General features: G+C 37.4%; 1 protein-coding gene across 5 annotated transcripts in view; it reads right to left on the reverse strand.

Moving 5' to 3' along the window:
* Positions 1 to 26,413, reverse strand: part of CACNA1D (calcium voltage-gated channel subunit alpha1 D) — a 212,219-nt gene that overhangs the window by 53,426 nt on the left and 132,380 nt on the right. For 2 of the 5 annotated variants that reach the window (XM_087742997.1, XM_087742998.1), the window contains exons 20-31: positions 21,944 to 22,073; positions 19,033 to 19,092; positions 14,468 to 14,574; positions 13,263 to 13,350; positions 12,651 to 12,758; positions 12,428 to 12,480; positions 12,022 to 12,168; positions 11,119 to 11,320; positions 9,746 to 9,904; positions 8,290 to 8,400; positions 2,605 to 2,688; positions 2,192 to 2,275 (exon numbers count right to left, since the gene is read on the reverse strand). In XM_087742997.1, coding sequence (XP_087599123.1) covers positions 2,192 to 2,275; positions 2,605 to 2,688; positions 8,290 to 8,400; positions 9,746 to 9,904; positions 11,119 to 11,320; positions 12,022 to 12,168; positions 12,428 to 12,480; positions 12,651 to 12,758; positions 13,263 to 13,350; positions 14,468 to 14,574; positions 19,033 to 19,092; positions 21,944 to 22,073 — 1,333 coding nt within the window. The remainder of the gene's footprint in view (positions 1 to 2,191; positions 2,276 to 2,604; positions 2,689 to 8,289; positions 8,401 to 9,745; positions 9,905 to 11,118; positions 11,321 to 12,021; positions 12,169 to 12,427; positions 12,481 to 12,650; positions 12,759 to 13,262; positions 13,351 to 14,467; positions 14,575 to 19,032; positions 19,093 to 21,943; positions 22,074 to 26,413) is intronic. The other 3 variants (XM_087742999.1, XM_087743001.1, XM_087743000.1) reach the window with 2 other exon arrangements.

Here is a 26,413-nt window from a genome sequence, read left to right on the forward strand (position 1 = left end):
TTGTTTTCTCTATTTGTTTGAAATGCATTGATAATAGGCATTATTGTGCTTACCAAATAGACTAGAACCAAAGATTAAAATCTATGTACATCACTGTTTATCAACAGCAGCTACTGCCACTAATTGATTTTGTCTGTGCCAATGCTAATACGCTCTGAAGGGAGACCTGTATGGGCACAGTATAAGAAGTATTGCCTTCAGCAGCAGCCTTATCCACTCATTTCTGCCCTACCATGGCCCACACTTTTGCCAATACTTTGTGCTCTCATCCAGCCAACTGTGAAATCCTGAAACTGTTGTGGAAGCACAGCTCACACAGCTACGGAGGTAAGGGCAGCGGTGGGCGAAGGCTGCTTAAGCTGACGGAGGTGCCAAAAGAAATCCTCATCAAACTATGGCCTCAATCAAGACCAGCCTGACAAATCCAAGCTCCTAGTAGGTGGTCTGCTGATCTGAACAACGCACCAAAAGCCAAGAACTGTCTTCTAGACAGATTTTACTTGAGAATTCTGCATTTTCTTTTTTTTTTTCCTCATCCTGGACTGCCTGGAACAGATCACAGTTTTTTCAAATACAATTTCTATTTCATGTTCCTGGGCAACTTTATTATCATGATACTCACAGTTTCAAAACCAAGGTACTATCTAAATGGAGTAAAGGGTACAGTTTCTGCCATTGACTGGAGGAATGTGATCCTAAGAATTGGGTTCCTGACATGAACCACTTTGGAAAATAAATCTTAAAATGTGTTTCAATTAAATGGCGATGATAGCCACAGGATGAATTTGCTTCCTCAAAATATGATAGATATTGCAACTTAAATATTCACCACTAAAGAGTATTTATTCAAATTTAGAAGTATTTTGAAAGATGATGCATATTAATTATCCCTACTGAAAAGAAACCATTTGGGTAAATAATAAAATCCACTGGGGCAAAAAAAAGATGTCCAGCAAGTAGCTTTCTAAAACAAATTTAAGAGAAAAGGAATGTTATTAGCCAGCTCATAAACTGTGACTGCTGTAGAAAAACATGCAAGCTAAATATCTTCAAAGAATACCAAGCAACTATTTATATCTACAGCTTTCCCTGATTAAGCTGTTCTTTGATACAGGTCAAATATGTGAATGTTGGGGATCTCCTGCATCATGGGTATTTCTGGATAACAGCTCTCAGAATGATAAATAGGTAAGATCTTCAGCAGGTGGAATACGCTAACCTCACCTACTCAGTCTGTGTGCTCGCTGAGCATTTTCAGTGGCTGGGTTGGATGCAAGTCCCACCTTCTTCAGTCTCCCTTTCTGAGGTCTCAAGAAGCATTAGAGGGAAGAAGCACTTTCCTCTGACATTTTATTTTGACTAGTTAAACAAACAAACATGTAAGTATGGGAAGCACTTGTATATCTACTATAGAACTGGTATGTATTTTGTTATCTTTCATTTATCATTTTTGTGATACAGCTTTCCTTGTTAAAACCAGCAAGTTGGATAGAGAACAGGCAAAAATCAGTATTTCCCTATTTTTTTCAGAAGGGATCCTTCTGTTGTCCAAACACCTACATGTGTAATGGCCATCAATCAAAATTTTGGTGAAAAGTTGGAATTTTCCATGTACTTTAAGAGTAATTCAATTTCAAAACATTTACTGCAGGATGGGAAAAGCAAAAGGAATAGGAAAAAAAACCCCATTCTATTTTCCAAAGCATGGAAAACCTTACTTTCTCTATGTACCCTTCTTCTGCTACCTCATGAGATATGAATGCCAACATTGCTCTAAAAACCAAACTTCCCACAAAAAAAAAAAATCATTATTTGTTAAACTCAGTCACTGAAACAACTTACAGAATCTTGAATTAGCTTTGTCAACCTACCTACAAAAATCACTGGGCTTCAAGTAAAATAGTAACAGAAGCTTAATTCCTTTTTTTATACACAAAATGTTTTAAGTATTTTCTGTATATATATAGAAAAATATAATTCTCATTGTCTCACTATGCTGTGTGCATGTGCAACTATATGGGTATACAGATTTATAATAACAGCTTGTACAAACATCTGTATCAATGTTTTGGTCTTTGATTCCAGGATAAAACATACTTTTCTAAAAAAGGATTTGGGGGATAAAGTTTACATTTTCTGTATTTCTTGATGACAGCAATTACTTTTTAGTGCATGAACAGTTGCTACTTACATTAACTTCTGTTATAGCAATATCAACGACGCTACCAACAACAATTAAGGCATCAAAAGTGTTCCATGCATCAGTGAAATAGTGCTGTTAGGACAAGCATTCAGCAGAAAGAGAGCAAGAGAAAAACACAAACAGAAAAAGAGAAGAAAAGGACACTGTTATAACACAGAAACACTCTAGGCTTCTCTGATGTACCATTATACAATCTAATCTTTCCCTTTCATAGCTAAAAAAAATTGGTAGAAAAAAAAGGCTATTTATTTCCCATATCAACATAATTGACCTATGACTGGTCTGTACTCAAACTTTAGAAACATCAGATCAAAATCTGTGACTTGTCCAGATGATGGAAATAGTGGGGAGACAGAGAAAGAGAAGTAGGGACTGGGGAAAGTAAGCTGGGGTATACTCACATCAGCTTCACTGAGAACGACGTCTACTATGCTGCCAATAACGATGAGGGAGTCAAACGTATTCCAGGCATCACTAAAATAGCCCTGAACAGAGCAGGCAGGGTGCAAACGTTTGTGATTACACATGAAATGTCAAATATTTGCATACTTCTGTTTAGTTTTGCATAAACAGAAATTAGTTAAACAAAACCTGTGGTCTAATGAGAAAACAAAACAAAACAAACAATATTGCCTACTGAAGGAAAAGCAACATATATGTGCATGTGTGTGTATATATATACTTTATATATATACATGTACAGACACACACACAGACACACACACGCACACACACACGCAGTACACATGCATAATACACCATTGTATAAGCACAACATTGGCAAGCAAGCCATCATCCAAATCTGGTTTTGGACTTCTAGCAAGGCTGAAAAATTCTAACATATATATCCTAACAAGCACGACAAAATCCCTTTAATATTTCTACAACACCAAGCCAACTGAAAACTCCTTAACATTAATGACTTTATGATAATCCTATCTAAGTGACCGGTAAAAATATTCAAAGGGTCAAAGCTCATCACTGGTTAATCACACACAATTTTTAACATGGACCTGTGCGTAAATATTAGAGAACTGATTTAATCTTCTATTCAGAAACTAGGTTTAATATAGGAACTCAGGCTACATTTGCAGTCAGGGCCCGATCTGTAACCAGTGAAGTCAGTGCTAGGAATCATAGCAACTTGAACAATTTCTTAATGCTTTTAATGCAGCCAGTCCAATGTCTGAAAATTCATTTTCATAAATTGCTTAGTCACCCTTCTGACATTTTATGGCTTTAAATATATTCCCTATGTGTATGTTACTGGCACACTGCTGCAAATGGTTATAAAGTGCTATCATACAATCAGCTGTCTATTGGCATCAAAACTGCATGTTTGAGCAAACAGATATTTCAGAAGAAACCTTGAGGTAGGTTCCAGGATCAATCTGTCACTGGGAACAAATCAAGATGTATTAACTCTGTTGAAGGCAACTCTACAGAGTCAAGATATGTAGGTTTTCTGCAATATGTGGACTTTGCCTAGTTATTACAGAAATTCAGAATTGCAAAAATTACTGAACTTGCCTTTTTTCTCATTCAGATATATTAATTTATCAGCCAACCATGACTAAGGGATGTGCATTACATGACAAAGGCTGAAATGTACATTTTGTACACATACTTCTACTTTCCTGGTAATTAATTTAAAAATACTAGCTTGTCAGCCACTATTGAAGCTCTAAAAAATTAATTTAGCAAAAAGTTTAAAATGACAAGTGTGCTAATCTAACCTTATATCTAGTTACACTTATTATTACACTGTTTACTATAGGATAATGTTTCAGCTGAGTAGTTTAAGTTGTTACATGTGTTATTAGCACAGAAAAGCAAAATCAGCTACACAATTTTTTAGAACTGGACAGTATTTTTCTCAAGATTTTAAACTGTTAGAATTTCTCGTAACTTCACAGTTTAAAGGTTACACTTGAGTGCATTACTATTTGAAAAAAAAAAGCTAATTTCACGTGGAAATTTGCTTTTGGAGACTACAAGAGAGCTGCTGCAGAAGACGACAGCCCTACAGTGTGTTCTAGGAGAGCAAGCACTGAGCAGAGTCAAGAAAGCCTCGTTATGTTTCCAATGCTACTCTCTTTTAGCTCTTTTAAAACACAAATTACTATAATCATTCTCTCATTTAAGGAAGGGGCTGTAAGAGAAAAATAGATCCGAGTATGATTATCGCTACAGTCCTTTGTGCCACATGCTTTCTTCTTTGGGATTAATCACCAATTCCAGTCTTGGGGCAAAAGCCAATGTTCATGGATTTGGCCTCCTGTACAAACGCATCCATTTCTGAGAGCTCCTGCACAATTCCCTATCTCTCCTTCCTACAAGAACAAGCCATTCCCAAAGCTTCTGCTAAACATCATGCTGAACCACCTCAATGATACTGAAATTTATAATCCTAAAGAGATTAGCAGCTGCCAACTAAAGAAGGAGAGCTACTCTCATATTCTTCCTGATCATTCAAATTCCTCATTTCTCTTATTTAAAAGTAGTATCTTTCTTGATTTTAAAATAGTGGTATTTATATATACATACATAAAATAAGAGACTATTGGCAAACAGCAAACATAATCAGCACAACTCTGAGGTGTGCTATCCATCTTCCTTTACAGCAACGGGAACCAAAAAAGGTCCTCCAAATAAAGGTTAATTTCAGCTACAGAAAAAGTGACTTTACTAGACATGGTACAATATAAGGCACTGAAATAACAAATTCACATTTTGATTGAATACAGCTAAAATACTTTACACGTTTATTTATTTTATGAAACCTTTTCCATCAGTATAGACAAATATTGTTCAAAGTAATATGAAAGCAAAAGCATACAAATAAACAAAAAAACTAAGAGAAAATAAAGATGGTTTTGGAAAAGGGAGGAATGGACAAGTCACAGCAAATAAACATCATGCAAATAAGTTGTTTTCACCACTGCAATGACCCAAGATCAATTCACTTACTAGCCATCTTTCCTTTTTTCTTACAAAAATCTGATGTAAAATGACATGGAAAATCATTACAAGTTTAAGTAACAGCTAGCTATCATGAAGCTCTACATACAGTATGTGTTGATGTATTATTTTAGATTTCATAGCTGTATTTTGTTTTGTACTGTACTAAACCATGCTAAGTAACAGATTTTAGCAAATGTGAAGAACAATATGAAGAAAAATTGCCTGCTCTTTTAACTTACATTATGAAAAATTTGTTCATTGAGAAATGCTGAAGGATAATATCACAAATCCTGGGGAATATGTAGGCATAGAGAATTAACACCAAAATATGTTTCTATAGATCTACCACATAAATATTTTAGTCCTTTTAGTACTCTGTTGAAAAGTTTAGGGCCTCATTCTGCAAAGTACTGTGTGTTCCAATCTCCCAGTCAAGAAGTGTGCCAGACACTCAGCATCACCTTTAATATCTATCACTTATCCAAGTTTTATGTATTTCAGAGCTGGAAGGCAGTCTGGAGTCCCTTGGTTTTAAATGACACAATATCATAATAAGAGAATCAATAATATATAGCAGCCGTAAGTTTGCACGACCAGCGAAACCAAAAGATCACAGTTTTCACAGGATTTTTTTCAACGTATTAAGGGGACACTGTCAAGCAGATGAGGTAAAAACTGACATGTTTTTATCTATTCTTATTTTTACAGAGTGAGTAATGGAGTTTTTATTTGATGCTTTGAGCATCTTTGAAATTATTTTTAAAATGCACATAATTAATAAATAAAACTGTCCATTCTGCCAGACTAGACTAAGAAACCCACTAGTGACACAAACATAGAGGAAACGAATCAGTCTTTCCTCACAGACCCTAAAGCAAAACATTAAGTTGGGTTTCAGATTGTTCCTACTATTATTAAATCCTAATATGAGTTAAAGCAATTCATTGTTCTTTTAAGCATGAATCCAGTTTAAAATTTACATTACTAAAAGACATTCACATTCTGCTTAGGACTGTTAGCTGATTTGCAATTATTAATGAACTATGTAATATATGTTGCCAATAAGTGTTTTGTTAAAGAGTATCTGACAATTAAAAGAGTTACAATCTTAAAGAATAACAGGAACAACCTTAAAGATATTTAACTCCCTTCCCTTCTTTCTAATTAATCTCTGCCAAAAGTCTGATTAATATCATGACCTTTTAACCTTGTCCTGCTGATTAACAAGTTCAAGGTGTTCTGCATCTATGGGGGAACGAAATTCAGGAAATGAGGACCTTTCACTGACAGTGTCTGCTCTTCAAATTCTCAGGGTTCAGATCCAGGGATCTCTCACAGTAAAAGCATCCAATCGGATAGAAAGCATGTTGCAACAGAGTTAAAACTGAAATTGTACAAAGTCTTAGAGACCAATATTAAGACATTGCATTTGATAACGAGTAGGAAGTCCGTAATACAAACTGAGCACTGTGATTTATACACTCATGATCAGACCACTATATTTTGCATTAGCTGCTGTTTCTGACTACAGTCACAACTGCATGGAGAACCATACAAGGATTCACAGTCTTCCTTCAAAGAGCAGATGACAAAATGCAGCAAACTCTTCTGAAACTTCAGTGTGAAACAAGGATATAGAACAGAAGTACAAATCAGGAAACACAGTCAGCATACTCATGACACTGTGGTCCACATATCTGAGCTATCTCCTCTGGGGCTTCATATTGTGTTATTTTTAATGCGAAATCCTTAGCATTTAAATAAGATAGGTGACACAAAAATACAAGTAAATTCATTAGAAATATACAATGGACTGGACAGTGCAGAGCGAGACTATGGGAGAGTGGGTAAGCATTCACCCAGAACTCCATACTTCACATCTCAACAGCAGACCTCAAGTGATGTATAATTTGTTTACTTCTGCAGGCAAACACAAGCTAGCTTTAAATCAAGTAGCTCAGGCTCCACAGCCGAGTTCATGACTAAAGGCAAGCTGAATAAATAGTTCTGAAAAGCTGGGAAGTAGTTAGACATCTACTCCATGCTGAGCTCTGGGCAGCCATGACTATGTTGCTCTAAGTATGACAGCTAGCTTGTTCAAAGCAGGAATAAGATTGCCCACACAGCCTACAGTCATCCAGTTCGCTACTTAACACCAAGAAAGGGCACAGTTAACAGCCAATTACAGATGCAGATATCCTGATTACTTTAAAAGGAGGGCAATGGAAAATGAGAAGTACTGATGGTGAGATCAGTAAATTTCAAAAGGCATGACTGGCTTTTTTTCAAATTCCATATATAATGAGTGACCACACTTTACTTACTTACATAGATATTAGCTCAGAATAAATATTGATTTCATTGTACTGAAAACAAAATTCAGTTTAGTTTTTCATTATTAACTTTTGCAATGTCATAAATGAGGTATGAGAACTGAACAAAAAGACTGCATTAACGGTCACAGTCTGATTTTCATCTTTTTTTTCAGTTAGCAATTATGGTTATCAGTTTCTCTTGCAAATCTACTTTTGAAAATGTGTCTGCATTATTCATTTTGACAGTGTCCCTTTAAGGCAAGGAATCAACTGCTCACTGTGGAGCCCTCTACAAAATATGGTGTATGTATAACTGAAAACATAAAAATCTAAAAAGGCCATTGAATATGTAAATTATTTACGTGTATGTTTGTAGTACTTGGCTATATTTTATAAAGTAAAGAAATAATTTTGATTTTTAGAATAGGAAATATAACATAAAGTACAGGTCTTTACTGGAGATTAACTTAGTATAAAGTTATGAATGTTGTACCATGAATAGGAGAAGTGGTAATACTTGTAACAGGATATTATTTATCTGATTTACAAAGGGACATTTTCATTACCTCAAAATATTCCAGATCTCATCAACCACCTTGTAATATTTTTTCTGATATCTGCATTTCATTTCCTGGAGTTACATATATACATATTATCAGGTTAACACTTCTCTTATGATTTCACTGATAGATAAATGTGGGAAACATAGGTTCTTTTTGTTCTTTGAATAATACATAGCTAGTGTGAAACTTACGTTATACTTAATTCCTGTGGTGATGACCTAATTAAATCATATCTAAAACTTACCTTGGGTTTGAATGCAATCAATTTCAAAACCATTTCAACAGTGAACACTCCTGTGAAAACCATATTCATAATGTCCATTGCATCATTAAAGAGCTTAGACTGTCCATAGTGCTGTGAATGAAAAATACAATACATTTAAAAGTAAAGTAAAAAAAACTTTAAAATATTAAGTGAAAGTAAGGCAGCCTAAGGCAAAGTTGGCAAAAATGAAGCACGAGAAAATATTTTGTTGTAGTATTTATGGTGCACACCTATATCCATACAAGACTAGTTGAGTATCTCTGGTCAAGAATGGAGTTGTTTAAATCTATTCTCTTTAGGTGCTAAGTGGAACAAAACCATCATTCTGCTACATGCTAAAGGAATCTCCAGAGAGATGGTTTTGAGAAGAAAACTGTTCCCTCAAAAAAGGAGTATTAGACAACAGCAATTTCCCAAGTTTTATATGCTAGGTTTTAAAATTACATAACCTTGTGTCACACCTGCTTAGAAAGCCTGCAGTATGTTAGTCACAGAATAACATATCTTGTGTAGGAGTGATATTTTTAAGAGGATACAGTGCATGCAAATGTACTGAAAAAAGTAGAATGGTTTTGTAAACTGAATTTGAACTACACTTTTTCGTATAAAAATCTGAAATACTAGGGAAAAGAAAGAGACAACTTGGAAAAGTAGGTAAAGAAGTAGCTGGTGAAGAACTGCATACATAATGTAGAAAAATTAGAATAATAAAAATATATGTACACACAAAAAACCCCACACATGCAAAAATACACACAAGTATATATAGATATACAGCTAATATATGAAAACATGTTTGCGTGAGGTTCGCATTATCACACAAAACTAGAGTTGCTCCATATATTAAGTTTTTAAACTTCTGAAGAAGATACAGACACAGAGGATGGAAATGTCACAGAATGGGTTGGGTTGGAAGGGACCTTTGAAGATCATCCAGTCCAATCCCACCAAATATGGAGTAGTACATACACAAAATGAACACAGAACAAGTACAGAAACCACACAGAGGTGAAGTAATGCTTAAAGGCACTGCACGAAAGAATATATTAGATAAAAGAATCTAAGAGGTTGACAGAAACTTTTGCTAACACAATCAGACTTTTATGTTCTCTTCAGATTTTCTTGCACATGGATTATCTTGGGAACACACATATAATACAAACTGAATTACACTGCAGGTACAAAATAAAGCTCAAACAGCTTGATTAAGTTAGGAAGACCTTTATCAACATCAAGCTGTTTTAAACAATTTCACTTCAGAGAACTGATGAACAGATTAGAATATGTCACAGAAGAGTACTATGATTGGAGGTGTTTTTTTTTAAATTTCACTTCACAGAAAAATACAGGTTGCCATAAATGAAAGGCATTATATCACCCATTCCTTCCCTGCCATTTATGCCAACAGTTTCAAAAGAGCTTCTGGTTTTCCTACCTGCATAGCCAAGCACAGTGTGTTCAGCATGATGAGGACAAACATGATGTATTCAAATCCAGTAGAATTCACCACATACCAGAACTTGTACTGGTAAGGATTTTTTGGAATATATCTACGAAGAGGACGTGCCTTCAAGGCATATTCTACACACTGACGCTGTAAAAGCAAATACATCAAAAATTGTCAGACTATACCTAAGAGTTAATCAACTGATAATATAATTAGTAAGTGCAAATTGTTAAATATAAGTCTTAAAAACAAGCAGTCTATCTACTTGATATAGGGAGTTTTATTATTAAGTGTTAATAAAGTAATCAAGTAGCTTACCAATCCTCACTTCGTTATTTATAACTACCTAATCATATACACTACTCAGCCACACACAAAGAATCAAATAATGCTCATGGAAATTCTGAAGTGTTTCACCTTTATACGGTGTAGTAGTATACAGAAGTACACCACAGACTGTATGTATGTGTATGTATAGCATATAGTATGAATCTTAATAGCATAACTATTAATTAATCTATAAGTCATGCTTTGTCTTTACTCAGTTTTCAACCACCAATGTAACTGCACAGCATAAAACCCTAGAGTCAGCAAAATAAATATGGAGGAAGAGTTATTTCTAATAGTTCAGTTAAATTGCCAGCAAACTCATGTCACATACATAGGAACATCATGGATTCATCTCCTACTCTATTAGTGCCTCAAATCTTCATGTAGGCTGGGCCTTCCACTTGTCTTTTGAAGAATGCTTATAAAAGCTCACTGATGAGGCACAAAATGCAGAAGAATGCTGGCTAAAGTTTCATGCTTAGGTTTTTTTAAACAAAGTGTGTTACAGTTGGACAAGAGTACCTGAAAAATCATGACTGGTGACTGATGACTTTCTCTGTCAAAGGATTAAATAGTAAAAGGGGACAGATTTTTTTTTTATTTGAATCTGAATATCCCCTGTGAATTTCTAAACAAATGGGGGGGGGGAGGGGGAGAGTAGAACATTTCGAACACTTTCAGACTATTCAGAACACAAAATTTGTTTTCCTGTTCTTATCGTAAAACCTACTTCTGCCTGTGGATAAGCTGGCAAGTGCTGTATTCTCGTTAATGTGACACCAACAAGTGAGACACTAAGATGCTAACAAGCTTACTGTAACACCTTTCACAACAAAAAGACTGATAGGTTGGGCTTACGGAAAGAGGAACATACTATGACCTGAATACCAATTGACAGTATGTACTAATTCCACTTTTTTTCTAACATATGTGTTTGGTGCCCTCTTCTGACGCAAAGCAGAAAGGAAGCTCTTCATGCATAAATAAAAAAGAATACTTTCAAAAGTTAAGAGTTCATTATTTATTTTAACCTGATTTTTGTCCAGCTCACAGTTCTTATACTCTTGTTCTCCCTGTTCTTGGAATGTAACAATCACAAAACCAACAAATATGTTCATCATAAAGAAAGCAATAATGATGATATAGATGATGAAAAAAATGGAGATCTCCACTCTATAGTTGTATACAGGTCCTACATTCTCGCCATTTGAATCAATGGCCTTGTATAGCAGCCTGAAAAACAAACAAAATTTTATCTTTATTAGGATTAAAATGACAAAAGAGAGTAAAATATGCAGACTCGGAGGACAGATTTCAGAAATGGTCTGCCGTTTACTGTTATCTTTTTCTAGTTAATGACAGTGCTTACAAGCATATCGAAACCAGAAGAATCACACCACACAATGTTATATGCTTTTTTCCAAAAGACTCAAGGTAATGAGCAGATGACTGCATGTTTTACTTTTCTTCCCCCCACATAAAGCTATCCTCTAAGATTTTTCTCATGTAGGGAAATAGTGAGTGGTAGTTTGCTGTTCCTGGGCCTCTCTGTGCAGTGTACTATTGCCTGATTTTGCAGTAAAAGTTTTACTCAAAGGCCTAAAATTTTCATATTGGTATTAAAGGGCATCGACGGATAAATATCTAAAAGGATTACTTCCATTAGAGCTAAAGAATAGCTCATTATAGCAAAAGTAGCTGAAAGATTAGGAAACAAACAATATAAAAAAATTTGCTCTTTATAGATACAGGTGAATGAAGAAACACAGGAAAAGTGCACAGATTCAGAAGGATAGCAGGTTTTTTTCCTTCCTCCATTAATAAGCTTTTACACTATCACTTAAGGCTGCTTTGTTGCTCAAAAATGCCTGGTAAATGATGAAGAAAATGTAATTGTATTAACAATGCAGTGAAAACACGGAGAATTCACTCACGCTGGCCAGCCTTCGAAAGTGGATACTGTAAAAAGGGCCATCATAGCAGACAGAACATTATCAAAATTGAAATCACTATTTTGCCAGACCCTCTCTTTGACCATTGGATTATCAACATCTCCATCTTTATAAACGATGTATATCCCTCTGTGGGAAAGAAACAAACTGTCATTAGTGAAATATTAAATTAGCCGCAGAGTTACTCAATGCTCTATTCAAAACAATTTATTTTACTCCCTCCCTAAGCTTGTTTTATTTCCTTGCTAACCTGTGTTTTCTGGTGGATTTAAAATGACAATTCCAATTTACACAAACCTAAATGGCCTGACACATGCCTGCCCATACCTGCTACAGTTTAAATTATTCAAAATATAATGTGTCATTCTTAGTTCAAAGATGTTCTCACCGGCATTCCTCAGGATTCTGTTTTGCTTCATCGGTGCACCTGTAGAATTTTCCCTACAGATAAAACAAAAAGCAATGCCAAAATGCAGAATATGCAAAATAAACACATTTATACTATGATTGGTTCAGAATGGGACCAATCCAGTTCCAGCAGCAAGACATCAAGAATTCAAGTCAGCTTTGCTTTTCTTGATGCAGTGTAAATTGTGAGCATGTCTACTTACCTTGAACAGCTGCACTCCAATACAAGCAAACATGAACTGCAGCAGAGTTGTAACAATCATGATATTACCAATAGTTCTAATAGCCACGAAGACACATTGAACAACATGCTGGAAAGAAAGAAAAAAAAAATATATTTTAATACAACTTGTTACTTAGTATCACAGAATACATACTGTAAAAGTCTATTTTATCACATGCAGATTATTATTTAAAACTACTATTTTTGTGTTGACAGTATTATATCTACTACCATAATTAAACTTGTTTTCTATATTTGTCTATAAATCTGTTGACATAGACCCATCAACATCAACTGACTGAAAATTACATAAGCATTATGGAAAAACAATTAAAATATTGCTCTGGCATGTTGGTTCACAGCAAGTATTACAGTAAAAATCTGTTCTCCATGGCATTAGTGTTCCTCCACATATAAACTGCTGTAATTGTGGGCAGAATCTTGCCTAATATGTTTAAAAATCAGGAACTGATTTATGTCCTTGCCCTGTGAACTTCTCTAGGCAATTCTTTTTGTGCAAGAATTTTTAACCTGAGGCAGGACTGAAGAATCAGGCCAACAGAAATATAACTTAAAAAGTAAAAGTAAACACCTTAAGTCCTTTTGCTCTGTTTATTGCCCTTAGAGGCCTCAAGACTCTTAAAACTCTGAGGATCTTCACAACTGAGATAGCACTTGATCTAGGGGGAAAAAAGAAGTTATTCTGTTACTTTTAAGGTAACTGATTTTATTACTAAGAATAACAATGTTCTTGCAACTTCCTTATATATTAAATTTCAAAAAAGTCTCAAGATATATATACAAGATATTTAAAAGTATTTCTTTACTGATCCTTCATTAATATTAGAAAATAATATCAATCTCATAAATACCATAAGAATTAATTTGATTTCTGCAGCCACTTGGGAATTAACAGCTCAGAAGCTTCCCTGACACCGTAATGCAGTTAAGTTTGGTTAGGAGCAAAATAGTTCCCAAAGTATTTTTCAGTGTTGATGAGCTCTTTTGAAGACACTGTGTAAGCCCTGTAAATCAATGAATACCTTAATTTCCAACCAGCTGGAGATGAAAAGATCTCAAATGACTCACATTCCCTTTATTGAAGTAGCTAGGACTGCCTTTTGAGGAAGTAATAGCAGACAGCCTTTTAAAGAACATATTGTGAAACTGAAAGCTTGTGTAATAGGTATTCTAGTACAAGCAGAATACAAAGTGGGATACAGTTGACTGACACCCAGCCCTTGCTCTTTTCTAAGTCACTAAGGGTTTCACAGATGATTTTAAATGAGGCACAACTGCTCAGTGAATCAATAAGCATCTTCAGACTTTTACTATGTTTAGCCTGATCCAAACACAGCAAAAAAATCTCTTCACTACCACTTACAGTCCTGATTAAGGTACCACTTCTCTCCCCTTCAAATGCTGTCAAGTTACATATCCCAGTAGGTCAATGCTGAAAAAGCAAGCTCATAGAACTAGACTGTAGATGTGGCAACAGCACAAAAGAAGGTATATAAACTTCCTGAAGCTCCAGAATTACTTGCTATACAATACAGTGTCATGGTGCTCTTCCTTGTTCTCTTGGTAATAGTGGGAGGTAGTGATTTGTTTCCAACCCGTATTAGTAATGAGTTACAACACGCTCCATATAAAGCACTACCTCTTGCCAGTCCCAACCCTGATTATTGATACTGCACACCCACACACAACGGGGGAACAAAAGGCGCTGAAACACTGATTTCAGTATAAAACCCCAAAGCAAAAATAAATCATTCACATTATAAGTATAGTACTTACTGAATACCAAATGATACCAGAGAAACACCCACAACCAGCAAATCCAGCAAATTAAAATAATTCCTGCAGAAGGACCCTTTATGAAGGAATGCTCCAAAAGCTGTCATCTAAAAATAGGATTGTTACACGTTTAGTCTATATTTCAGTTTATTCAAATTCACATTTAGGCTGTTTACAAGACACTTGCCTAGAGTGTGAATGCATACAATATTATCTCACTTTCTAAGAGCAACTGAGATATAAAAGAATCCCACTATGTACATTAAATCTTTCATTTAAATCATAAAAATTCTGCTCAAACAACATCAGCAAATTTGTTAATTGTTTCTGATATCAACAAATGTTATATTTTGTGTAAGAACTGATTAGGCTGAGGTGATTACACTTAATTGATTTGGCCTTTGTTAGAAAAATGACAAGAACCATTAAATTGCCATGCTTACTAAACTGTAAGGTACAGATTCTGACTCCTAATCATTCATACTATCTTGAGAAGTGAAGGAGCTGAAAATGTATTACCAAAAATCTGAGAGTCAAATCTGGTACAGAACCAGCACAAGGCTGTTATAAGGCAGCATTACACTGCTATTTGCCTTTGGCTCACAGGACACATGTTGAGATCATGAGTGGGTATCTTGGAATAACCTGGAACAACCCATAGATTGTGTCGTAATACGTGTGGACAAGGGTCCCCAAGTTTTGCTGGTCTGTGGGGAATATCAAACATTGCTCTCCCTATTGGACTTTCTCTTCATCTAGATTAAGATGAAAGCACACAAAGGGTATCTTGTGAAGGAACCTGCATGCATCATTTGCAGGTTTCATTAGGAGCCAGTGGTAGACGCTCTATTAATTGTGGCTGCAGACAGAATATGGGCAGATGTTCTCAGGTATCACAAAGCTGAATTTGGCTCCTAAATCTATGAATTAGACCCCTACCGTGACTTCAAGTAAGTACCAGTTAAAAATGCAGAGAGGAATCAGTTAAGCCATTAGAAGCACAGAATCTGCACTTGAGTAGAATTTTGCATTGGTTTTTCAATAGTTATGGATTAAGACTGAAACACTGAAACTAAAAGCTTGAAATTAAAATAAGGATACCTTTGAAAAAATACCTAGTAGTCAGTTCAGGCACACGGATTCTAATTTCTTCAGCCTTAAGGTCCTCTTAAACAGACTTGAATACTCTCAGCTACTCATTGTTTTCCACAGGTAAGAAAACTCAATGCCAGACAGAGAACATCTGATATTGACCGTGTGTTTTAAATCCATTACTTTCTAGTCTGTTCTGTTCCTCAAGATGGAGTGAAAAGATTTTATTTCCTTTCCTCTTGCAGCAAACTATTACATCGTTCAAGACCGTTCCACAATGTAGAACAGAGTTACTGGCAACTGGCATCTCAGTCTACTGTGTCACTACTTGTGTGCACAGACTTGCAGGCCTTTTGCATGAAAAACCACCAGTGTCAATGAAAGCTGTATATCTGCAAAGGAATGCAAACTACAAAAGGTGCATTTTTCTTGGAAGCCCTTTTCTCCTTATTCTCATGTTAAGCTTGCTTTTGTCGCGATCAGAATACTAAATGTTCCTCAAAACTAGAAGAATAAAAATCCTAAAGTTTTAACCTATGCCATGACATGAGAGAGGTAATACAACTATATGGTAAAATTTCCAACAAATTCCTAGCTCTTTTCACTTACAGCTCTACAGAGTATGGCTAAACTCATTAAAATCAGTGGGAGTTGAACACTAAAATAACCTCGAATATCAAACCTACATCTATCTACAAACACTCATTTACACTGTCGTATGTTATCAGTTAGCAACACACAGAGTTTCATGTAAAGACTCCCACAAAAGTAAAGATATATTGACCTAAAAATACAGGTGAAGTACATATCTCCGCATCTTTATATGGAGACTCATATTTCAACCACTACAAATCCCAGCGGAAGCATTCGACTAAAACTCTCTATAGAAAATCATTCTATCCTTCACACAGATCAAGACCAAAGCAAAGGCTAGAGCGGGTTTGAGGTGGTAAGCGCTGTCACGCAGCCTTCAGCAGAGCAGATGCTGCAGGACACTCACTGAGCAGAGTGCCTGGTGCACCAACTGTGCTGCTCTTTTCCTCCTGCCTGTAATTCCACACCAGTGGGAAATTGTTTAAATGGTGTGGGATTAGCACAGCTGGGGCAAGGTTAAAAGCACAAGGCCCTAACCTGACCTTTGCTCTGATGTTTTCACATTTTGCAAGTACGGCAAGCTGGATTTCAGTGCCATGTAGGGATTACGTAAGAGAATTCTTAAATGCTTTAAACTGATGTTGCAGCTTTTCTGTTATTTATATGCTCATTCACATACTTGACACCATATAATGTGGAAATCCTCATGTCTGCAGAGCAGTCAGTAAGACAGAGCACAGGGAGACTGCTGAGAGTTATTCTGTTTTAATGCTTGTTTTGTGGACATTTACGGGTTTCTTCGCTGCAGCTGATAATATGGTTATCTTAATTTCAGTTTCATATATTTTTTGCCTGGAAATTAAGGAATGCTATTGTTACTGCAGGTCTAGTCTTGAATTTACTCCTTGCAGAACACACGCAGCTTCTGCGTGATTAGATACTGTGGAAAGCACAGTGCAAAACCCAAGACGGAAGACATGGAGGACTCCAGCCATAAGCAAGCAAAGCCAGTGTCTGAGACATGTTAGTAAAGCAGGCACTGTATATGTACATGTGTCATGGTTCTGGTTGTCCATTACATTTTTTTATGGTACAATTTATTGTCCTTTATAAATATATGAGAGTGCACTGAAGGGCAGAGCTTCCTGGAGAAAGTGGAGTCAGGAGCACCAAAATTTTTGGCTATGATGGGGCTTCTTGTTTCTTCGTAATATTTTACAATGCCAGATTTCAGCAGCCCAAGCTCTAGAGCTTCCTGCTTCCCTTGGGTAACTCTTGAGTTGCTCAGTGTCAGAATCTTCTGCAATTAGTAGGAATGTTGCTTTTCTTAACACATCCACTTATGCCTCTTTATGACATGCTTTATAACTCCTCTGTCCCTAGAGAAACATAATTGGAACTGCAGGAGCTACACAACCTGCTGCTCAGAGCATGTGGAAGTTTACCGACTCTCCTCTGCCACAGAAATGGCGGTAACATATTTTGTATGGCTTCTCAAATTCAGAGTTGGGAACCAGTTTGATCTAATGCTACAGTTCTTTTCCGTGCTTCTTTCTTTCCTTTAGTTCGGCCTTTCTCTAGCAGCGAAAGAAATGGATATTTATTTTAGAATTCTACAAATGTTATAAGATTAATCAATTCTATAGCAAGCTCCTCACTGCTGAAAATGAGAAATAAGGGGATAAATGTAAGTCTGGGAGAACATTTGCAAGCATAAAAGTAGTCTACTACTTACAGTACAGCTTATCTTGTAAACAGCCCAAACATTGCATCAATTAGTATTAATCAAATCGCAATGTGAAGAGTATGCACAGCAATATGAGCAAAAGCTGGGAGAAGAGATTTTGTTAAGCTTAATCCTCAACTGGAAATGTAAAGTTTATGTACAGATTCTTAGCGTACCAGAAATTTTTAAGTGTATAGATCAGGGTTACTCAACCAAAAACTCATGGTGAATATGCACAGCATGAAACTTTTAGGAAACGTGTAAATCTCTGAAAAAATATTTTGCTAATTCCGACCAAAAATTTTTATTTCTTTGTTCAGCATTTTCTTACATGTGAACCTAATCCTCAGTTATACGGCTTCTTTGCCAGAGTAAGCCTCATACATCTAAAATCTGAGTAACCCCAATGGATATTCTTAATAATCAGTACACAAACTATACATTAAAAGGCCCATTTTTGACTCATGCATGGGTAATACATTTAAGCAAGCATATTTATGCCTTTCTGTGTATTTAAATGTATGCCCAAGATAAATGCAAAGTATCTTAGTATATAGATAGATAAATGCAAGATATCTTGCAAGTCCTATTGCAAGAAAATAGTTATCTACTATTTTAGCTCTGTGAATACAGTTCAGCAAAAGAAATGAGAAATTACATGCTCTCTCCTTAAAAGACTGATTATCTCTTTTGGAAATGCCAGAGCAAGGAGAAGGAAAAGCTCATGCGCAGTGAATTATTTTTCCCTTTTCTGACAACTGTAAGTTTAAAAAGGGTAAAAAATGAATTATTACATTGATGTAATGATAAAAAATCAGCTTCTTCATGCATCCAATGGTAAAAAATAACCAATCAAAACTATGAGGAACTGTCAAATAAAAAAATCCTCTGGTTTAAAAAAGTTTAGCTTTGATCGCTTAGAGAAAAGGCGAAGAACACTTCAAGTGCCTTTTCTTGGAAGGTGACACACAAGGAAAATCCTTTTAAACAAACTTCCTTTAAAAACCTGTTACCTTCAAAATGATCTCAAATGTAAACATACTAGTGAAGACATAATCTGCATACCCTAGGATCTGGAAGGTAAACAAAAAGTTACAAACATTATTGCTAAAGCTGCTTTTGAGCTAACAAGGATCAATTAACAATGCATTACCTTTAACAGGATTTCAACAGTAAAGATGGCTGTGAAAGCATAGTCAAAGTAACCAAGTATCTGCAAGGTATAATATGTGCCACAGTAAGAAATCCATCTATTAATATCTATTAATAAATTTTTACAATTTAGACCACATGCACACCACCACCTCAACTATTCTAAGTAGGTAGATGGGGAATTTAGACATAGTAGTTCAAAATTCCAGCTGTTTTGCAACCATTTTTATTTGCATAAAAATTTATCAGACGCCACTGTGCTTAGATATTAGATTTCACCCCTAAAGAGTTAACAGGACCCCATAAGCAACACTGTCTTTCAATTCCGACTTTCCTCTATCAGATTTCACAGGTACTTTCTTCAGCCTTTCGCAGAGATACAGAATCTTACACAAAGAATAAATAGTTCTTAATAATAAGTCTTTTTTTTTTTTTTACTGAAGTATTGCATCAAAAAATAAAACATCAATGGATGCTTCTAGATTGCACATCATTCTACATTCTGCTACATTGTATTGTTCTGTATAGACTGGGCTGAAGTGTCACAAAGCAAATTAACGAATAACTAAATTACTTAAAATCAGCACTACAACTCTTTTTTCTTGAACTGGGAAGATAGAGCAGTTATTTATTTGTAGAAAATTTGGAAGAACCTACAACAGTTGCACACTGATATGCAAACTTTGTAAAAGACTGTAGGTGTGTCATTGACCTCACTGCTGTCAACAGGAACACTACCATATATTTCACTACAACCAAGATTTCAACCCTTCCAAGGTGGCCGTATCGCTAGCACTTAATTTAGCAATCAACATGCACTGCAGTAGGGTACTAGTTTAGTTTCAAGGATCCAGCAATCCAACTAGCAAACAGTTGGTAACAGAAACATGTTCCCTGTGGCTCAGCAACTAATAAAACGGGAAGGAGAAATAAAGAGAAAACACACAAAAACAGTATTCCTATTAGATCATATAAAAGGAAATAATTTTTTTGCCCATGTTCAGTTGAAGATCACATCCTTCTGTCCCTTGCTGTGGCTGAAAAAATAGGCAAATATTAAAGCCATTCAACAAAGATTAATCAGCAAGGAATTCATTCTGGAGTCAAAAGAAAATATTTAAAGGCATTTCAGTTTGTAAACTTTCATTCTCTTGCCAAGCTGGCTGGTTGAAGGAACATGATCATTCAAGGTAGTAACAAGAAAAATATGCAGGTCTGGTGCATTTGTGAATATTTACAAGAGGGAAATGCCTTCTTGAAATCACTCTTACATTTTACCCGTGTCCCAAATAGGAATAATCTTTTCAGTTACCACCACTCTCCAGTTACATTTTCCTAGTACTCTTCTAGTTACAAAAACAACTATCAGCCCTTCAAGCCATTTCTACAATAGCAATTTCAGTATTGCCCACCAGCTCTCTTTTTCTTATCCATTAGTGTGATTTATTCGTAAGATTGCACTTGTCCAGTTTTATAAATATGGGAAGCACATAGCTCTACTGAATAGTACATGAAGAGTGTCTTTGTGCTTTGACCTCTTTTTACCTTTGCAGAAAGTTTTAACTTTTTGTTTTTTACTAATGTTACTGAAAAAATGTTCAGATAATGTCAACAACCAAAAGAGGACTTTCAGAGACTGCATCTACACTAGCAAGAACTAGAGAGATACAACATCTACTGACCTAGTAGGCCCATCCTTCCTGTAAGAAGTGTAAGAGTTTCTCTAACTCCATGGCAATCTCTACAGATCAATTTATACCTAAGACAGGAGAGGCCTGGAAGTTCTGTTAAAGTATCCCAAACGTCCCCACAGACTATTACCAAGTTGCATCATCTCAGCTATTTCATACCTAATCTAAAGCATGCACAACTCACGATAACATGAGAGGCTTGCTTCACCACTAATACAAGTGCAACAAGTGTAAGACAAACATTAGTGGTAATGAGAGTGGATTTATTTCTGTTTTTCTGTCTAATAATTGTGCATTTGAGTAACAGGCAAGTTTTCTACTATATTAAGAATATAAAATGGGGGATTCAGGAATTTGGTTTAGGAGAACACACTTAGCACGTAAACTACGCTTTTATTAAATAATAGAGACATTTCTGAAATTAATATTCTTACAAATATTTTGTTTCTACAAGTATATCTAAAAAAGGATGAAGAAACACTTCCAAATTTTTGGGTTTGTATATAGGCTGAAATGGCATTTGACTCTGAATCAAGGCAAGAGCTGGGCATCCTCTGATCCTCATCTCACATGTGAGTTTAGAAAAACGTGAAACTTGTTTAGTTTCTGATTTAGCCAATTAGGAATCCAAGGATCTTCAGGTCTGATGTGGTGGTACTCAAACTCATTAGTGTGGCCACAGTAGCTTCTTTGAAAGAAGAGGTAATATCCTTACAAATGCGTATACTCACTAACAGAGTGATACTCTGAGTTCCCCAAGACCACGTAACAGAGTCAATGAAGGAGAAGAGACGACAGGCCAAAGTCTATTCCCAACATGTTATAAACAGTGATAATTTTAACTGGCATTTTTAAATCAGCATCCAACACTAAGAGTGATTCAGGAAATGCATATCAGGTACACCAGCTGAAAATTATAAAAAATGTGAAAATTATAAAGATTATCCTCAGCTTGAGCATATTTTATTCTGATATATTAATAGCCAACAAAGGAAAAATATTATGTACATAATAAATGGTTCTAATACCTATGATGTTCCATCAATAAAGTTACTTGTCTTTAAAGATTTATGTTTTTTAAAGCAAAAAACTATAAATGTATGACTTGAAAGAGGAAAAGGAAAGTTTCTTAACTTGAAAATTAAAAACAGGCATTAGTCCCAAAGGATTGTTATCCTGTGAGGATATATTTATCTTCAGACATAAAAATTAAGGGCTTACATTATTTCGAAAAGAGTGGCTGCGAATTGGATCTTCTGCTGCTAGGGAAACACTGCTCAGCATGATGAACACAAGGATGAGATTGGTAAAAATGTGGTGATTGATGAGTCTGTGGCATCCCACTCGAATTCTGAAAAAGAGATAAAAAATGTACCATGTGTGCAAATAGAATTCAGCAGATGGCTAATATACAACATGTTTTCTATGACTCTGACAACAATGACAGAAAGAGCAACCATCAGCAGCTAATAGCAGTGCAAATGCTGAAGGTATAACTCTGATTTCTAAAAATGTAAATAAATTAAAAATCCAATCCACCTGTAGTGAAGATGCACTTATCAAAGGAATCTCAGAGAGGATTTCCCAGCTCCTGTTGGTTTTCAATGGGTTATGAATGCCACTACAAGTTCCAGTGTTTGTACCACTGTGCGCATACAGAGGCCAATGTCAAAAGGACCAACACTAGATAATAAGTCATTTCAGATCCTCAGTTTGATTTGATTCTTATTAAAGCTGTCAAAAATACTCATATGGTAAGATGATACTCATATGGTAAGGAGCTGGAAGCCATTGCGCGGCAGGAAAACTATGATGTGATCACCATTACGGAAACATGGTGGGATGACTCGCACAACTGGAGTGCTGCAATGGACGGCTACAAGCTCTTTAGAAGGGACAGGCAAGGAAGGAGAGGTGGTGGGGTAGCCTTGTACGTTAGAGAGTGTTTTGATTGTCTAAAGCTCAACGAAGGTAACGATAAGGATGAGTGCTTATGGGTGAAGATCAGAGGAAAGGCTAATAAGGCAGATATCCTGGTGGGAGTCTGTTATAGACCACCCAACCTAGATGAGGAAACAGATGAAGTATTCTACAAGCGGTTGGCTGAAGTCTCACCATCTCTAGCCCTTGTTCTCGTGGGAGACTTCAACTCACCAGATCTCTGCTGGAAATACAACACAGCAGAGAGAAAGCAGTCTCGGAGGTTCCTGGAGGGTGTGGAAGATAACTTCATGATGCACCTGGTAAGCGAGCCAACGAGGGGAGGTGCCCCACTGGACCTGCTGTTTACAAACAGGGAAGGCCTGGTGGGTGATGTGGTGGTCGGAGGCTGTCTTGGGCTCAGCGACCATGAAATGATAGAGTTTTCAGTTCTTGGAGAAGTAAGGAAGGGGGTCAGCAAAACCGCTACCCTGAACTTTAGAAGGGCAGACTTTGGATTGTTTAGCAGTCTGGTTAACAGAGTCCCTTGGGAGGCAGTCCTGAAGGGCAAAGGAGTCCAGGAAGGCTGGATGTTATTCAAGAAAGAAGTGTTAAAAGCACAGGAGCAGGCCGTCCCCATGTGCCGTAAGACAAGCAGGCGGGGGAGAAGACCGGCCTGGCTGAACAGAGCTTTGGCTGGAACTCAGGAAAAAAAGGAGAGCCTACCACCTTTGGAAGAAGGGGCAGGTGACTCAGGAGGACTACAAGGATGTTGTGAGGTTATGCAGGGAGAAGATCAGAAAGGCAAAGGCCCAGCTAGAACTTAAACTGGCCACCGCAGTTAAAGATAACAAAAAATGTTTTTACAAATATATCAGTGACAAAAGGAGGGCCAAGGAGAATCTCCATCCTTTGTTGGGTGCAGAGGGAAACACTGCCATGAAGGATGAGGAGAAGGCTGAGGTATTTAATGCCTTCTTTGCCTCAGTCTTTAATAGTCAGACTGGTCATCCTCAGGGTTTTCAGGCCCCTGAGCTGGGAGATGGAGATAGGAAGCAGAATGAAGCCCCAGTTGTTGAAGAGGTAACAGTCACTGACCTGCTCCTCCACCTGAATGCCCACAAGTCTATGGGGCCAGACAGGATCCACCCAAAGCTACTGGGGGAGCTGGCAGAGGAGCTTGCCAAGCCACTTTCCATGATTTATCAGCAGTCCTGGTCAACCGGGGAGGTCCCGGACGACTGGAAGTTAGCAAATGTGACACCCACCTACAAGAAGGGTCGGAAGGAGGATCTGGGGAACTACGGGCCTGTCAGCCTGACCTTGGTGACAGGGAAGGTCATGGAGCAGATCATCTTGAGCGCCCATTATGCAGCACATGCGGGACGACTGAGGGATCAGGATCAGCCAGCATGGGTTTATGAAAGGGAGGTCCTGCATCACTAACCTGGTCTCCTTCTATGACAAGGTGACCCGCTTAGTGGATGAGGGGAAGGCTGTGGATGTTGTCTACCTGGACTTTAGTAAGGCCTTTGACACTGTCTCCCACAGCATTCTCATGGAGAAGCTGGCTGCTCACGGCTTGGATAAGTGCACACTCCACTGGACAGCTGAGCCCAGAGAGTGGTGGTAAATGGAGTCAAATCCAGTTTGCGGCCGGTCACGAGTGGTGTTCCCCATGGCTCAATATTGGGGCTGGTCCTGTTCAATATCTTTATCGATGATCTGGATGAGGGGATTGAGTGCACCCTCAGTAAGTCTGCAGACAACACCAAGTTGGGCGGGAGTGTTGATCTGCTGGAGGGTAGGAAGGCCCTACAGAGGGGTCTGGACAGGCTGCATCGTTGGGCCGGGGCCAACTGTATGAGGTTCAACAAGGCTCAGTGCCGGGTCCTGCACTTGGGTCACAACAACCCCATGCAACGCTACAGGCTTGGGGAGGAGTGGCTGGAGAGCTGCCTGGCAGAAAAGGACCTGGGGGGTGTTGGCTGACAGCTGCCTGAGCATGAGCCAGCAGTGTACCCAGGTGGCCAAGAAGGCCAACACCATCCTGGCTTGTATCAGAAATAGTGTGGCCAGCAGGACCAGGGAGGTGATAGTGCCCCTGTACTCGGCACTGGTGAGGCCGCACCTCGAGTACCGTGTTCAGTTTTGGGCCCCTTGCTACAAGAAGGACATCGAGGTGCTGGAGCGTGTCCAAAGAAGGGCAACGAAGCTGGTGAAGGGTCTAGAGCACAAGCCATATGAGGAGCGTCTGAGGGAGCTGGGGTTGTTTAGCCTGGAGAAAAGGAGGCTGAGGGGAGACATTATTGCTCTCTACAACTACCTGAAAGGAGGTTGTAGCGAGGTGGGGGTCGGTCTCTTCTGCCAAGTAACAAGCAATAGGACAAGAGGAAATGGCCTCAAGCTGCGCCAGGGGAAGTTTAGGTTGGATATTAGGAAAAACTTCTTCACTGAAAGGGTAGTCAGGCACTGGAACAGGCTGCCCAGGGAAGTGGTTGAGTCTCCATCCCTGGAAGTATTTAAAAGCTGTGTAGACGAGGTGCTTGAAGACATGGTTTAGTGGTGGACTTGGAAATGATAGGTTAATGGTTGGACTTTATGATCTTAAGGGTCTTTTCCAACCTTAATGATTCTATGATTCTATGATTCTATGTGGCTTAGACTGTAGGTCTCATTGTGCTACTTAGCGACTCAACACAAATCAGAATCTCCCATGAAGATTTTCTTCTAGAATTATAGGACAAGTGGGTGTTGAAGATTACAGAGCTGCTAAGTTTCAGCCACATAACATGAAGTGGAACTGTACATATGCTTAGAGTCACTGAGCCCAAGGTTATTACAAATGCTGTTGAGCACCCTGGTACAGTAAGTCCAGGATTAAATTGGCAAAAAGGTAGGATCAGGTTTGTAACTGACTAACACTGAAGTTGTCTAAATTCTGCTGAAGAATCAGAAGGTTCTTGGGGAAAATTTGTTCTTCTGTTGTTAAGTAGATGATTTGAGTATAGTGTGTCTTAGTTAAGTAAGATGGCCATTTTGGCCTGAGAATATGTAGCATTAGTTAAGGCCAAAAGCAATTTGACATGTTCAACAAATATAACGTTTTTGCATTCAGCATATGTGTTCTTAAAATTACTAGTTTAGATAGCTCTCTTTCCAGTTTGTTTGAAAATTCTGAAGAGCTTTAGACAACCCATGCAATGAATATGATACACCCTAAAACACTGTATCTCGATCATCACACCGTCTTCTAAACTTAAGTGTGATGACCTCTACCACTGAGAAGACAGCATTCTCCCATGCCAAATAATCTCCCTTCTAAGACTGCTCATGAAATTGCTATATACAAATGTAACAGCTATGTTCAGTCTGTAGGAACTGAATTTAGTTCACTTGCTCACTTCCATCCAACAATCAGTAATGACTTTGACTGACTACCGAAGTTGGCTTTCTTCATCAGTGTAGAACTTCAAATGCTCTGGAGTTAGACTGAGCAGTGAAAGATTCCAATTCCCCCCAAAATCCAACTATTATTGCTCTTGATTTTTAAAATAATTTGCCTTTAACTTCAGTGTTTGCTTGAGTCTGGGAAAATGCTGTTACCCCAAGAGGAATATACACATCTTTTCTCCTTCTTTTCTCTTTTTCTCTTATTTTCTTTTCTCCTTTCTCACCTGTATTGCTCCACAAAGGTTCCTAGGGTTACTAGGATTCCTATCTCATGTAGAAGATGCTCAGATCTTATGTCACACCTTTTATATCCAGTGG

The sequence above is a fragment of the Nipponia nippon genome, unplaced genomic scaffold (assembly GCF_047370975.1).
Source record: "Nipponia nippon isolate SJK-2023a ecotype South Korea unplaced genomic scaffold, ASM4737097v1 scaffold_9, whole genome shotgun sequence".
In the NCBI taxonomy this organism is placed as follows: Eukaryota; Metazoa; Chordata; class Aves; order Pelecaniformes; family Threskiornithidae; genus Nipponia; species Nipponia nippon.